The sequence below is a fragment of the Harpia harpyja genome, chromosome 12 (genome assembly GCF_026419915.1).
Source record: "Harpia harpyja isolate bHarHar1 chromosome 12, bHarHar1 primary haplotype, whole genome shotgun sequence".
In the NCBI taxonomy this organism is placed as follows: domain Eukaryota; kingdom Metazoa; phylum Chordata; class Aves; order Accipitriformes; family Accipitridae; genus Harpia; species Harpia harpyja.
Genome location: NC_068951.1, coordinates 22,413,745 through 22,427,355, shown reverse-complemented (window position 1 = coordinate 22,427,355; position 13,611 = coordinate 22,413,745). Strand labels below are relative to the sequence as shown.

The window sequence follows — 13,611 nt, the reverse complement described above, 5'->3', positions numbered from 1 at the left end:
TATATACTGTATCCATTGTATATACTATATTTAAATAGCATTTGTAGAAAAGTATTTACCAGTTGGGGAGGAGTATGCTTTTTTAAAAATTTTATTTTAACAGCCTGTTAGGGGCCTTACAGTCTATCTCTTACAAGAAAATCTGTCTTCGTCATTTGTTGTTCAGGTATTGTGTAATTTTAGTCTTGCAGAAGAATGTCAAACTCTTCCTGTTTGAAATTGTTAACAAAAGTCATCATTTCTAATCTAGATCTTCTAGACTTGGTGAGAAGCCATCTGCCAGGAGTGTAGTAGGTGGGGTTAATCTCGTACTAAGCAACCAGAATAGGAGATGCTTTGTAAGGTCCCTTCCAGTTCTACATATCTAAATTGTATGATGTTCAGCCTTCCCAGTATTGCTGCTGAGGTACACCAAAGCTGGCTAATGAGTTTGAAAGGATTGCTAAGGCTGCAGTGACTGGCTCCACTGTTTGGATGTGAGATGCAGGAAACAGGGACTTCTGCTTGAAATCTGTAAACTGTAACGCTACTCTGTAACCATGACAAAATTAGGCTCATTGTCCATTGTGTGTAGGATGCAGGCAACATTTTCCCTGAGAGGTTTTCCAAAACCCCAGCCAGCCATGGGATGCTATGCCACTGAAATCAGGAGTGCAAAGTCTAATGTTGCTTTCAGCAATTGTTCTTTTCAGCACAACCCAGCAAGGGTTGGAAACAGTGATTTAGGTGTTCAGGTTAGGCTTTTGCCTTTCACTGAGACTTCTGAAGTGTGAGTTGGGCCCTTCTGAAATTTCAAAAGAGCTGAATTGCATGTTAGACAGTGGATTTTGGGTACTTAACTGAGTGTGGCCAATGAAATATATATGTTGAGTTTTTATTGTATTGTGACTTGTAAATCATACCTTATGTAATCAGTGTAACTTGTTAAAGAACTAGATTGAGTCTGAGGAGCTAACAGGGAGGGGAGCTCTAAACAGAGCAAAAGGCAAAAACGGGTCAGGTGTATTCCTATATGTCATGAGATCACATGTATCACATGTGCAAATGTAGTTCGTAGGCAAATGACTCAAAATTATGTTTTTCCCTTTGTATTATTTCACAGTTTATGTGTTTAATATATGGTATAATCATTTTTCTCTTTAATCTTTTATCAACTTTTATCAGACCAAAATGAAGTGTGAAGATAGATGGCTATTAAATGTAAATACCAACAACACTTCAAAAGGTTCCCTTTCCCTTGCTTCTCTTTCCATATTCTCAGCAGGATGAAAAGTTATGTAGGTGCTTTAAAACTGTACTGAGTCTTTTGACACATGGCATGTTCCTCCTTAGGAATTAGCAAAAGAGCTAATATAGACCAGATATTTAACCTTTGCCACCAGAGGTGTTAGTGTTTAAGGGTTATTGTTCAGGAAATGAGAACATCCCAATAACTGGTGAAATAAAGATTACAGAACATTACCTTTTATGTGAAATTCTAAAATTATATTTATTGGCCAATTCACAGAAAGTGCCGTAGTGACCACAAAAATGAATCTGGTTTTATAGATGTACAGGCCAAGTTTTAAAATAACAGATCTATTTCCATTATGCATTTAATCAATCATGTGGAAAACATATGGAGATTAACAATCTCAAATTCATAAGTGACTGTGCAAATTGACATGGCTTTTATGAAATATACCACGAAAGGGGTTTTATACAACTTATTCCCACTATATGTAGTTAGGTTTCATGTACTTTGTGTCAAAATCTACCGTACATTTTCATAAGGAAAATGTTGGGGTTTTTTAAAAACAACAACAGCAGATTTGTATCTGTGTTCAAAAATCATTTTGATTTCATATTCACCTTTTTAATTGCATATAGTCTTTTAATTCATCATTCTGCATAAATTGTATAGATTCATGCTTTCATAAATGCATTTAGCATCTGCAACAAGACATTTCAAGATGTGGTTTATGATTGTATCACATATAAATTAAGATATTTATATAATGAGCATCTCTCCTGGACTGAAGAGTCTGTTGTTTTAAGACACACTTAAAGGGTCACAACCATACAGAATATGTTTATTTGAATCCCATCTGGTATATTTTTTATTATCAATAGAAGTGGCCATAACTACGCAGAGATTGGACTGCTAGGAAAGAATCCCAAGCTACAAAATGCATGCTACCAACCAGTTACTGCTCTTCAACAGGAACTAATGCACCAACATGGAAGCAAATCTGGGAAATGATGAACTGTGTGTGAAAAGTTCTACATTTTTGCAGGCAGGTGAAGTATCACTTTTACTGTCAAGCTATGATGAAATATGAAATAGAATTGTCCCAGCCAATTAGAGCTCAGAGCTGTTACATTCAACATGATAAGGTTATTTCTCAGTTCTTCAAAATCCTACACTCTCAATAACATATAAGATATTTCATAACCATTAACATGGTTAAATCTGACTCGAAACAACCCCTTCCACCAAAGTCCAGCAATATTCAGGGTGAATGTCTGATTCCTGCTCTGCTGCTCGTCACAACTTCGGTCATGTTTTACAGTTCCTCGCTCAGGAATTCTTCATCTTTTTTCTTTCCCTTTGTGTTGCAACCTCACCTTGCAAGGCTTAATCATCTTGTCACCTGGTCTATAAGACTTAAGTTACTCTTCATGCAATTATTAATGTACTTTTCATGCAATGGCTGGTTTTGGAAAGGTGGGCAGAGAAGTGACAGGAAGCTATAATGACACAGAGTTTTTTAGAAAACTGAAAGGTATTTCCACTAGCTTTTCTCATCCACTGTTATTAGCCACTGCCAAGGTAGTCATCTTTGATCATGTGACCTAGAACCAGTGATGGCAATTCTTCATTCCCGACAATATTATTTGTACAATGCTGGTTGACACCTATTAGGGACAGAGATGTGCTGAGGGAAATGTATAGGACCCTTAATTCAACACTGGAAGGCTTAGTGTGCCTGCTCTCCCTTTTACATCAATCCTTTTAGAGCAAATGAGGAAGACAGTTCTATTTCACTTGGGTCTTAGTGATGCAGTGGGCCTTTGAGCACAAGGATTTCAGTTCTGTTTTGGCTTTCAGGTACAGAAGGTTGGGGTAGAAGGAGGAAATACATCAATTAAAAGACCCAAGCTGACTTTGTACATCCTTCCTGGTTGTGTAATCAGGCTTCTGAGCCAGAGAACAGAGGTTTGCTTGAGGCATGCTTGAAAACTAACCGTATAGTCATTGTGCCAGAGGCCATAAATGCATTGCACATTTGCAATATAATGTTAGGCATGGCAGTACTCGGAAAAGTTGGCACAATTCTATTTCTTTGCAGCAGTTAATATATGGCTAGAAACCTTGAGTACTTGTTTTAGAAAGTAGGTGCATTCTACCAGTGAGATTTGAGGAGAAACAACATATACTAAACTGTCTTAAAGGAATATATTGGTAATAGTTACTGTTTAGTGTAGGGACACTTAAAAGCATGGGTATGTGAATGACAATGCCTGTTTTCAAATTAATGATAACAACCTAAATTTTAACAAACTACTACTTTTTTTTATTGTTTGGTTGGCTTTGTTTATTGGTTGGCTTTGTTAAATCATACCGACATAAAAGACACTGCCAAATTCATATTATATGAGAACTTATCCATAGATTACAGCAAAGATGTTTTTAAAAACCAAGTTTCAGTATAAATTTATTGTTTAACCTTTGACAACCTACACAGTGACACACACCAACACAGAGCACTTTAACAGAGTGAACTGACCATGACTAACTTAAGGAAATACCAGGTTTTTTAGTCTGTGTATTAATGACATTTCATGAAAAGTTAAGAAACGGGAGACTGAAGGAATGAATTGGGAGGAGGAGGGATTCATAGCCTCTCTAATAAATGACCAAAGGCAACAAAATTGATAACTATCTAAAAATATTCAAAGGATATAAATCATGGTTAGAGGCATTATTTAGGGTGGTGCAAAAAGGTATAATTGGGATGAATGAGATAAAAATTACAAAAAGCATTATTTAAATTTATTACCAGGAAAAGCTTTCTAATGCTGAATTCTAATAGCCCTAGAATAATCTCCCAGGGGAAGTGGTAGAAGCCCCAGGCTTAGACACATTTAAGTAGGTTGAACACCCCCACTCCTGCCCCTAACACTAGAAAATATATTCTAGGGAACAATTCTGCACTGTTAGCATAATACTCTACCTGTACTACTTTTTCTTCCTGTCTATTAATCTTTATTTCTAGGATTTAATGAGTCTAGCAGCAACTTCTAAACCCACTGAAATTTAGATGAAAAAGTTATTAGGAATCCTAACCATAGTGCGTATTACTCTGCAAAGCAACAACCCACTCTGGTATATCTTTCTGTCCCTGATGTGATGACCCTTTGAACAGAACTGCCTGTTAACCACAATCAAGTATTTACTCAAGATTCTGGTGGTGCAGTATTTACTACAGAATATAAAAAAACATCTTTTGAGATGTACCTCACATTTTTTTGGACCAGTTTGTGGAGGATCTAGCAATAAACATGCTAATGGTTGATTCTGAGAACAGAGGTAATAGCTTCAGCTCTCAGAATTGTCCAGGGGTGATCATTATCCTTGAAAATTTTTTGTTATCTTGTGTAGTTTCAAAAATCAAGATTCCTACCTATGTGGTCACTTAAGAAATTGGATCATTACAAAAAGTTTACTTAAGAGACTTTGCAACATGGAGTACAGTCTTTCTTGGATATTCCCGGTTCCTTATCCAACCTATGGAGTATGTTGGTTGTAGAGAATCTCTAAAACTAATCAACACAGTTGTCTGTGTGCAAAAGTTCTGTTTCTTACCTCAAATTAAAATGTGTGGTAACTGTACCATAAAATTTGAGTCACTACAGACGAAACGTTTTTGCCCAAATCACCATAGGCCTGCCTTGGCTGTAAAGCATTTCCTACTTAATGTAGGCACAGTGTAGCAACATTCATCATGGTTTTGCTCCTTTCCCAGCTCTGCTGAAGGTAGTGTAATGGTAACTAATGAAGCAGCTACAGACAGCAGCAACCATGCTAAATAACTTAAGGTTCTAGTTTATTACCACAACAACCACCTCCATGCTGGGAATGATTATGTGATTTTTTTTGTATATATGTATATGCGTGTGTGCATATATACATGGTCATCTCAGAACCTTTCAATATCCTATATTCATTTTCCTTCTTGTTGATTCTGATAGCTGTCCTGGACATGAAAATAGCATGTTTCCATTTTCTTACTGTTTGACACTCAAGCTTTTAATCGCTCTTGTTTCTAGAAGATTAAATTCCAGCTTTTTTCACATCAGCTGTAAACCTTAACTCTTTTTGTCTGTTATTCATGCATTATTCTCTTCTACCTCTCTGTTCACTCTTCCCTAAATAATAATTTAATTTTCTAAAAGAACTGACTGCGGCTGATCCATTCCACATTCTAAAGAGCATGCCCAGTTAAAACAACCATCCACCTTCTCATCTATATGTATGCACGTTAAGCAGATTGTAGACAGGAATTTGTTGCCAATTTCAGTACTGTTTTGAAATGTCATTGTAGTCACAGGCTTGGTCAGGGTTATCTGATCAAGTCTTTTGTATCTGTTTAAGTATTTAGGGGAGGCAGGAGTAGAAAGAAAAAAGACATTTTAATTTTAACAATTTGTTCGTTTGTTTGTTTTTTCCTTAGGATATCCTGAAAATATCAGCCAAAAATTATTTTATGGGTTAATATACCTAGAGGAACCTGAAAGAACTTTATATCCAGTTGGGAAGTTAAACGCCTCTGAAAACCCCAAACAGCATCTAGATTTATACAAAAAGAATAGGTAAGACAGCAGAAAGGCCTTTTACTCCCATGAAATTTTCTGGGTTTCTAAAGTGTGAGTATAGAATACGATTGTAAAACCTTTGTCCCCCATTTGGAGACAGCTTCTCTTTGCATGGCAGGCTTTATGCGCCTTGCTTAGTGAAAGCTGCACTCTTTTATCATATGATGTACTTAGGTGGGAAAAAATTCTGCTGCTTTGTTCTCAGCATAGGCATAAATACTGACAATACACAGCCCTGTAGCTTCAACAGCTGATGAACGCACAATTTCCACATGAGTTAGAGTTGAAAACAGGAATGAGGGCTTTTTCTGAACTCTATTTTAAATGTTTGTAATGTTTCAAACTATTGTGAGTGTTTCTTCATAGGCAATCACTAATGAAACAAGAGCCCAAAGTTCTTGACTGTAATCATTGTGTCATTCAATTTGTGTGTGTGTTTAGGGTGTTCTACAATGGAGGGCTGTAAGTAGAGCTGCAACAGAATTATTGAATCGTAACATCACCAAGCTCTTTGACAGTGCTTTTCATCTACAGGGCTCACAGTACTTTGCAAAGCATGTCAGTATCATTATTCCTATTTATAAGCAGAGAAATGGAAACTGTAGCTGGTGAACCACTGTCAATACTTACTCAAAAGGCAGCAAAATGCCTCTGGGGGAAAAGGGTACTTGATCTGGTAACTGCCTTTTCATCACCAGGAATGAAGTTAGGAACATACAAAACCACCTGGATTCATTTTCTTGTGTTAAGCTTCAACAATATGGGTTAGAATTGTTTATTATTTTAAAACTCTTTGTTAGACAGAGGTTTATGAAATGAAAGCCCTTGCTCCCCTTTCACTTTTGCTCTGTTTGAGCATTGTGAATTTTTATTTTATGATCCTGTCTTCTTTAGGTGGGGCGGGGGGGGAAACCTAACCAAAAAACCCATACCAGGCTTGTACCTTGTTACTCGTACAAAGGTAATGAAATATAATTACCTTCTGAGGTACCGCTGGAGTAATTTTCCTGATAGATTTAGCAGAAACATTTCTTGAGATTGAGTGTGTTAACAGAGTATGTGTTTTACTCTGCTGTAGCTTTAGTGGTCATCCTTCAAACCTGACTTTATTCTCCATGCTAAGAATCTGGATTCCAGGAGAGACTAACCAAAAAAAACCCAACCCCCAAACAACAAAACACCCTAGTGCTAAAGCAGTCTAATCACTGTTGGTTCATCTGAGACTGTCATCTCCTTCACTGGAAATCTGAAACATGCTGCATTAAGGGACCTGATACATTTCAGCTTATAACACTCCCCATACTGTTTGTTATGCTTTTTAAAAAAAAACCACAAAACCTCCCAAACATTTGACCCAAATGTACAAAGATTGTACAGGATCTCTGTTTGCTTCTTTCTACTTTGTGTAGAAAGTATTTATATTGTATTGCAAAGTGCTCCATGGTTTGGACAGAAGCATGGGGGCCATTTTTTTTTTTTGGCAACACCTAGATCATTGAGGGACTTGGGTGGCTGCCATTCTTATGGCTGTTTGGAGTGGCATTTTTACACTATGAGGTCTGTGTATTCTGTAGGCAATGATGATGTGGCATGAACAAAGCTTGTCATCTTTCTCAGCTTAGCCTGAGGAGGCAGAAACCTAATGCTATTATATGGTTGGTGATACTGGTTGAAACATGAGGAAGATCATATTTACATAGCACAGTATTATGTACAATCAACAGTAATAGTTTTAGTTGTTTCAAAGGTGCTTTTGCTGTCTTTGACAGACCTTTTTTTTACTTCCATCTCCTCCTTAGATTTGCCCAACAACTGATGTATGAGAACTGCCTTAAGCTACAGGTCAGCAGCTACAGGGATCATTCAGAGGTGCATTGATCCCAAGGTTTACAGTCAAAAGTAAGTGAAACATCAAGATGAGGCTACTGCACATCCGGGTTCCCCCAAATATTTCCACTTTTTTTGTTCAGTAATTTTATCTGGCAGAACCAGAGCTCATTGGCTATTTGTTTGTCTGTGATTTCCAGCTAGCCAGCAAGATGACTAGCATCTGACTGGGATCCTGAAAAGCCATAAATTGGCCCATTTTAAGGGCACAGATGCTATATCCTTTGATTCCAGCATTTCCAAATAGTCTCAGAGCAACTCTAGATGTGCTGTCTGAATCCATGCAGCTTCATAAAAAATGCTGGATAAAACAAGAGGTGTATTTCCAATCTAGATAATATATATATTTTTTTTAATATATATAGATATACACACACATACAATATTACTTAAAATTTGTATGTATACAAACTATTATATATATGCAATAAAATTTGTCAGTTTGTGTATGTTTTTGCAAAATTCTGCTCATATCACTGTTACTTCTCAGTCTGGCAACTGTCAATATTTGTCCAAAATTTTATTTAATGAAATTGGTTTTTTTAACACCAGGATTCAATCAAGAAATGAATACCTAAGTATATTTAAAACACCTTTTTACAGCTTGATTTTTCTGCCAAATGAGCTGTTTTCTTGCTGTTAACCTATTGGTGCTTTTTAAGAGTAGTGCAGAAATAGTATACAGTATACATCCGGCAAACAGCTATACTCCACAGAGGTGAAGCAAATTTGCGAAAAAAAATTAGGATATTAGTCAGGATGTCAGACACCAAGATTTTTAGCACTTGGCTCCTTTGCCTACTGCTACATTCCTGGAAATTGTTTATATGGGAATTGCATTTTGCTATGAGATTTTGTTGTAATTTTCAATAAGCATACAAAAACTGGTGGGGATATACTGGTATTGAGATATTTAATCTAGTCAGCATGAGTGAATTAAGGGACGAGGAGACTTTTTTGAAGCCCTGGAGGTGTCCTCACAGTTTAATTGCCTCTCCCTCTCTAAGTATCCATACACTTTTGCAAACATCCTTAATTTTGGTATTATAATGCATATTCCAGGATACCGGGAGCAGCTCCATGGGTCCATCCCACCAGACCTTTACCCGCTGTCACCTCTGTGAAGTCTTTCATTCTCCTCTTCTGCTAAGCATGGATGGTGGTGGAGATGAATGGGGTGGTGCACATGCTGGCATCAAAACTTCCAGAAGTGTCCCAACCTGCTGGGATCCTCACCAGGTAAAAAGCATTAGAGCTGCCTCTCAGGTTACAGGTCAGGGAAAGAGACAGCTGAGACACAAAGTAGGTACAGGGCTCAAAAGGGGTTACCAAAGTAAAGTAAGGGCTGCTACTGAATTACCCTCTGACCCGTCCTTAACCTGGGGCTACTAATGTCCCGTGGCATTATTTTCAGCTTAGGGTCAGGTGGGAGACAGTGGACTTCATCCCCACTAGAGGAACTTTATAACCCTCTGACCCTTGCTGAGTCTTATTTTCTTCCTGAATGAAGCAAGGATGGTGCACGTGCTCACAGCAAGCCCAGTATTGCACCACACCAGAAAGGGAAATAAACTGCACCTTCCCATTAGCCCTTGGGGAGGGAGATCATCACCAGTTAAAAAGCAGTCAAGCCACCACTGCAGGATACTATTGCCTGTTTGAATGAACAAATAACAATGTTTTATTTTAATTAGTATTAAGGATGTCATAAACCCTACATATCTATTTCTAATTTGAACTGGTGTCAGCCAGTGCAGTAACTATTGAGATTAATTGAAACAACTGTGCACTTTAAAGTTTATTTGCAAAGATAAAATATCTGTGGAGGGGGTAGAAGTGAAAAAGAAACGTGAGCTATTGATGACAAAAGCAACTTAGGCAGTTATATTAATTCAAATAACACAGTGTATCACCATCTTGAATTTGCATTTGTAGATTTTCCAGCCTTCGATTAGGATTTCAAAAATTTAAAGGCATTCATTGATGTGATGTCATTTTAGACCTCTGACACCATGTATTATGGGTACCTCTTCAGAGGTGGTTTCGTTTTTTTTTGGATGCACTTGTTTATTGCTAGTGTAAAACCCCCACATTTATTTGTGTGTCTTGATAGCTCAACCTTGCAACTGGGCTAAGGATAAACATTACATCTTAAAAAGCCAGACACTGCAGTTGCCATTTTTGAGTTTGCAGCATAAACAATTTTTTTCAGAGAGGAAAGGAGAGATTTTTGGCTTTTGATTGGGGGTGGGGAAAGTGTCTGTATGCGTATGCCCGTATATATGTATATGTTCTGGTTTGGTTTTAGGTGAGTAGTTTACATAAAAAAAATAATTCAAGGGGGGAGGACATACTGCTAAAATTATTTCAGAAAAAGTGATATTTCTATGTCATTCTACTAGTAGGCTTTTGCTTATGAAGCCATTGCTTTCAACTTCTGTACAAATATTCTAATGTTCATTTTATGAAGAAGTATCTCATTCTCACTAACACTTTGTGAAAAGGATTTTTCTGTTTATTTAAATGAAGAATGCTGCGTAACGCACTCCAGTGAGTAATCTAAGTACAGTGATGCATTTTAGTTTGCTGAATATCTTGTTGCAAACCAAATTTTAGTGATAATACACATGCCTGTATTACTTTGCTTCGGTTTAAAAATGTAGGTTTATTTACAGTAGAGAAAATACTTTGCTTCTTGTGTAATGTACCAGCACGACCTGAAAAGATTTGCTTCCAGTAACAAAAAGACAGAAATCTGTTAGATGGGGAAACACACTGATGAAGAAGACATGAACATATAAAAGAATTAAAGGATGTCAATAAGGTGGTAAATTGCTGTCTTCAAGTTTCCCTAATGTTTCCTGTGATAACAACAATAATAATAATCAGGAATAACAGAAACTTTAAAAATAATTTAAGTCCAGTTTTAAATCTGAAATTGACTTTTAAATATCTATTTTTAATTTTAAATCTTTTTTTGTTTCTGAGCAGAAAACTTTGCTGATATGCTGATAACAAGCATCATGAAGACCCTGTTTCATGTCACTAACAAAATTTAACACTATGAAGTGATTTAGGATATTAGGATGCTAGGAAATATTCTAACATAAAATTTCTGTTCAAGATATTCAGAAATTTTAAAATTAATTTTTTATTAAACAGAAATTTTGGTGAATTTTACTATCTTTATTCCTGCAGATAAATTGTAGTTATGTGGGCTTGATTCTGCAAATATTCTTCTAAGTTTAATACACATGAGAGACCAGAATAAAAATAAAACAGGACTGCTCACATAAGAAAAATTCTATATTGCCAGTCTTAAAAATCATGTGCCAACATGATTGTGGGAACAACAAAAAAGAGCATGAAGATGTCTAAATTTAAAATTAATTTAGCATTCTTCTCATTTACTTTCTAGTTATTAAACTACAAGGTCCAGTTGCTGTCAGTCTTTCCCTGCAACTGTCAGATACAGAAACTGGAATTAATTAAAAGAGGCCCCAAACCCACAATATATGCTCAATATTCAAAGACGTTCAGGAGCTGCTAATAATTTAGTGTTGCGGGAGGTGGATAACCTCAAGATTGCTCAAGTTACTCTTTGCAGTATCAACTGCCATTCACGGGTGCTCAAGAAGGTCCTGTTGTGTACAAGACTGATGACTGCCTGTTTCTCTTGGAGACAGGCGAAGAGGAAACAGTTCATTTTAAACAGTAAGTTACAAAAGCAAAAGTCAATGATGAAATTGTAAAGAAAAGGAAGTACTTCGCAGAAAAAAAACCCAGACAAGCCACTAGGCAGCATTCAATTCCATGTTATTTTGGTTTTTTTATGCATTAGAGCAGTTAGTTAGTTGTCCTAGCAAGTGGTGCATCATTTGGTATGCAGAGAATTTGAAGATGCAAAGATCATTGAGGAAAGGGGACAAAAAACACACCACACAGGCTTATCAACACATTGTATGTAGCTTTGCTTTTTTTTTTTTTCCTCCTTTTTAAACAGTGTTTAAGAAAAATATGCTGTGTTACCATAACAAACTAAAATACTCTCTCAACCTCTTCAGAGTTTAGGTTTCGTTTTCACTTCTTTTGGTTCCAGGTAGGTTTTATTTGTTCTTCTTCTACTTTATAAAACCTTTTCTCAACATTAATGGCTTCAGCAAGAATAAATAAGGGAGAATTATGAGCACAAAAGGGAGCTGACAGTTGTGTAAGTATGTTGTCACTTTCTCTTTTGCCACTCATAGGTGGGTAACGGTACAGAAGAAATAGGGCATAATGTTTTATAGAATACAGTCAGACAGGAATTCCAGCTGGCATTCACTAAAGCAAAAGGGAACACTTTCCTCATGTAAAATCATTGTTTAAATCCCAACCGTACATAGCTATGGAATAATGGGGTCACTTATTTTCCACTTGTTCAGTAAGATACTGCAGCAATCTAATGATTTTACAAGACACACGGTTTAAAGCATTGATTTGCTGCAAATTGCTCAATCCATAACTAATGAGCAGGTCTACAGGTTTTCAGTAAATCAATCCATTAGAATTTACAGTTTGCATAAGATCATATTACTCAACCTGTGGACACAGAACAATTTTTTTTTCGTAACCTTCAGCAGCCACTTATTGCTGTTTTTTTAAACTCTCTTAAGTTTCTATGGATGGATTGGATAAAATCCCTGTATTCGAGGGCTCTGACAGCATGCCTGAAAAATACACTGTCCACTTCTACACAGGCACACATGCATCCCATGTCAAGTCCTAGATATTCCCTCGTAGAAGACAGTTAACATCCAAGAAGGCAGGACGAGACAACAAATGGAATTCAGTCTCTGTCACCTGTAGCACTAAAACTCTGCCCCAATTTGAAGGTGGATTATATTCTTTACACCTGTAAGAGTGTGATGTCAAATGGCAACTGTTATTTGGACCCACACAATTCTTTGTAACAAGCTGAAATCTCTCCTGTATGAAAAAAGAATAGCAAAGGCAAAAACCTCTATGGATTGAGTGACAGGACTTTTGTCACGTATCTGCGGTATAGAAACAGGAACTTGAGAACTATGCTTGCTAACAGATCAAGTTCTAGATTACTTTATTACTGGTGATGCCTGTATGTTTGTACCATGTTTTCTCCAGGCTTTGTAAGAAAAAGGTCAGTTCTATCATTATCAATTACTACAACAAGATCATTTTAGGCAAAACAGTTACAAGCAAGCAAAAGATCAAATCCTGTCAATGAATTCATAGACTCTGAAAAAACATTGTATTGGTTGTTAGAAAAGAGCAATGTGGCTGGAGGGCTGTTAGTATGGGAGTGTTGAATCATCCCACTCCAACTGCTCTTGCCTGGTGCCATTCTGTTTGTCTCCCTTTTGGACAATGACTTCCTCTTCCTCCTCCTCCTCCTCCTCCTCACTTTCATCTGATTCATCACTGGTTGTGTCTTCATCTTCATCTTCTATGTCGTCTTCCTCACTCTCCTCTTCTGTCTGGTGAGGCTTTTCATATTTCTACAGTACAATTAAAGAAATGGAGACAGTAGAAGAAAAGTGCCTTCTTCCTAGCCAGTGGCTGTGAGAATGTGAGCATTTATTCCACTTTTGGAAACGCTAACATGCTGGGAAAATCTACTTTCAATCATTATGCAACTATTATACAATTCAGTAGCAAATACTAGAAAAATACTGTAACAAGAACGGAATGTCAATAAGCAATATCTTTGTTAGTCAAGCTGCCAAAATGTAACACTTCAATGTCAGTTTCTTTAAACTGCTGATCATTTCCCCTCCTTTTAGTGTATTAGTGCTTACATTAAACAGTTAAAAACAAAGTAACTATATCATCTTGGGTACCTAGGGT

At 36.8% G+C, this 13,611-nt stretch overlaps 1 protein-coding gene across 3 annotated transcripts in view; it reads right to left on the bottom strand.

Moving 5' to 3' along the window:
- Positions 1–1,463: 1,463 nt before the first annotated feature.
- CLSTN2 (calsyntenin 2) overlaps positions 1,464–13,611 on the bottom strand; it is a 434,458-nt gene continuing 422,310 nt past the window's right edge. For all 3 annotated transcript variants that reach the window (XM_052803658.1, XM_052803659.1, XM_052803660.1), the window contains exon 17: positions 1,464–13,262. In XM_052803658.1, the coding sequence (XP_052659618.1) occupies positions 13,056–13,262 (207 nt within the window). In that variant the 3' untranslated portion in view covers positions 1,464–13,055. The remainder of the gene's footprint in view (positions 13,263–13,611) is intronic.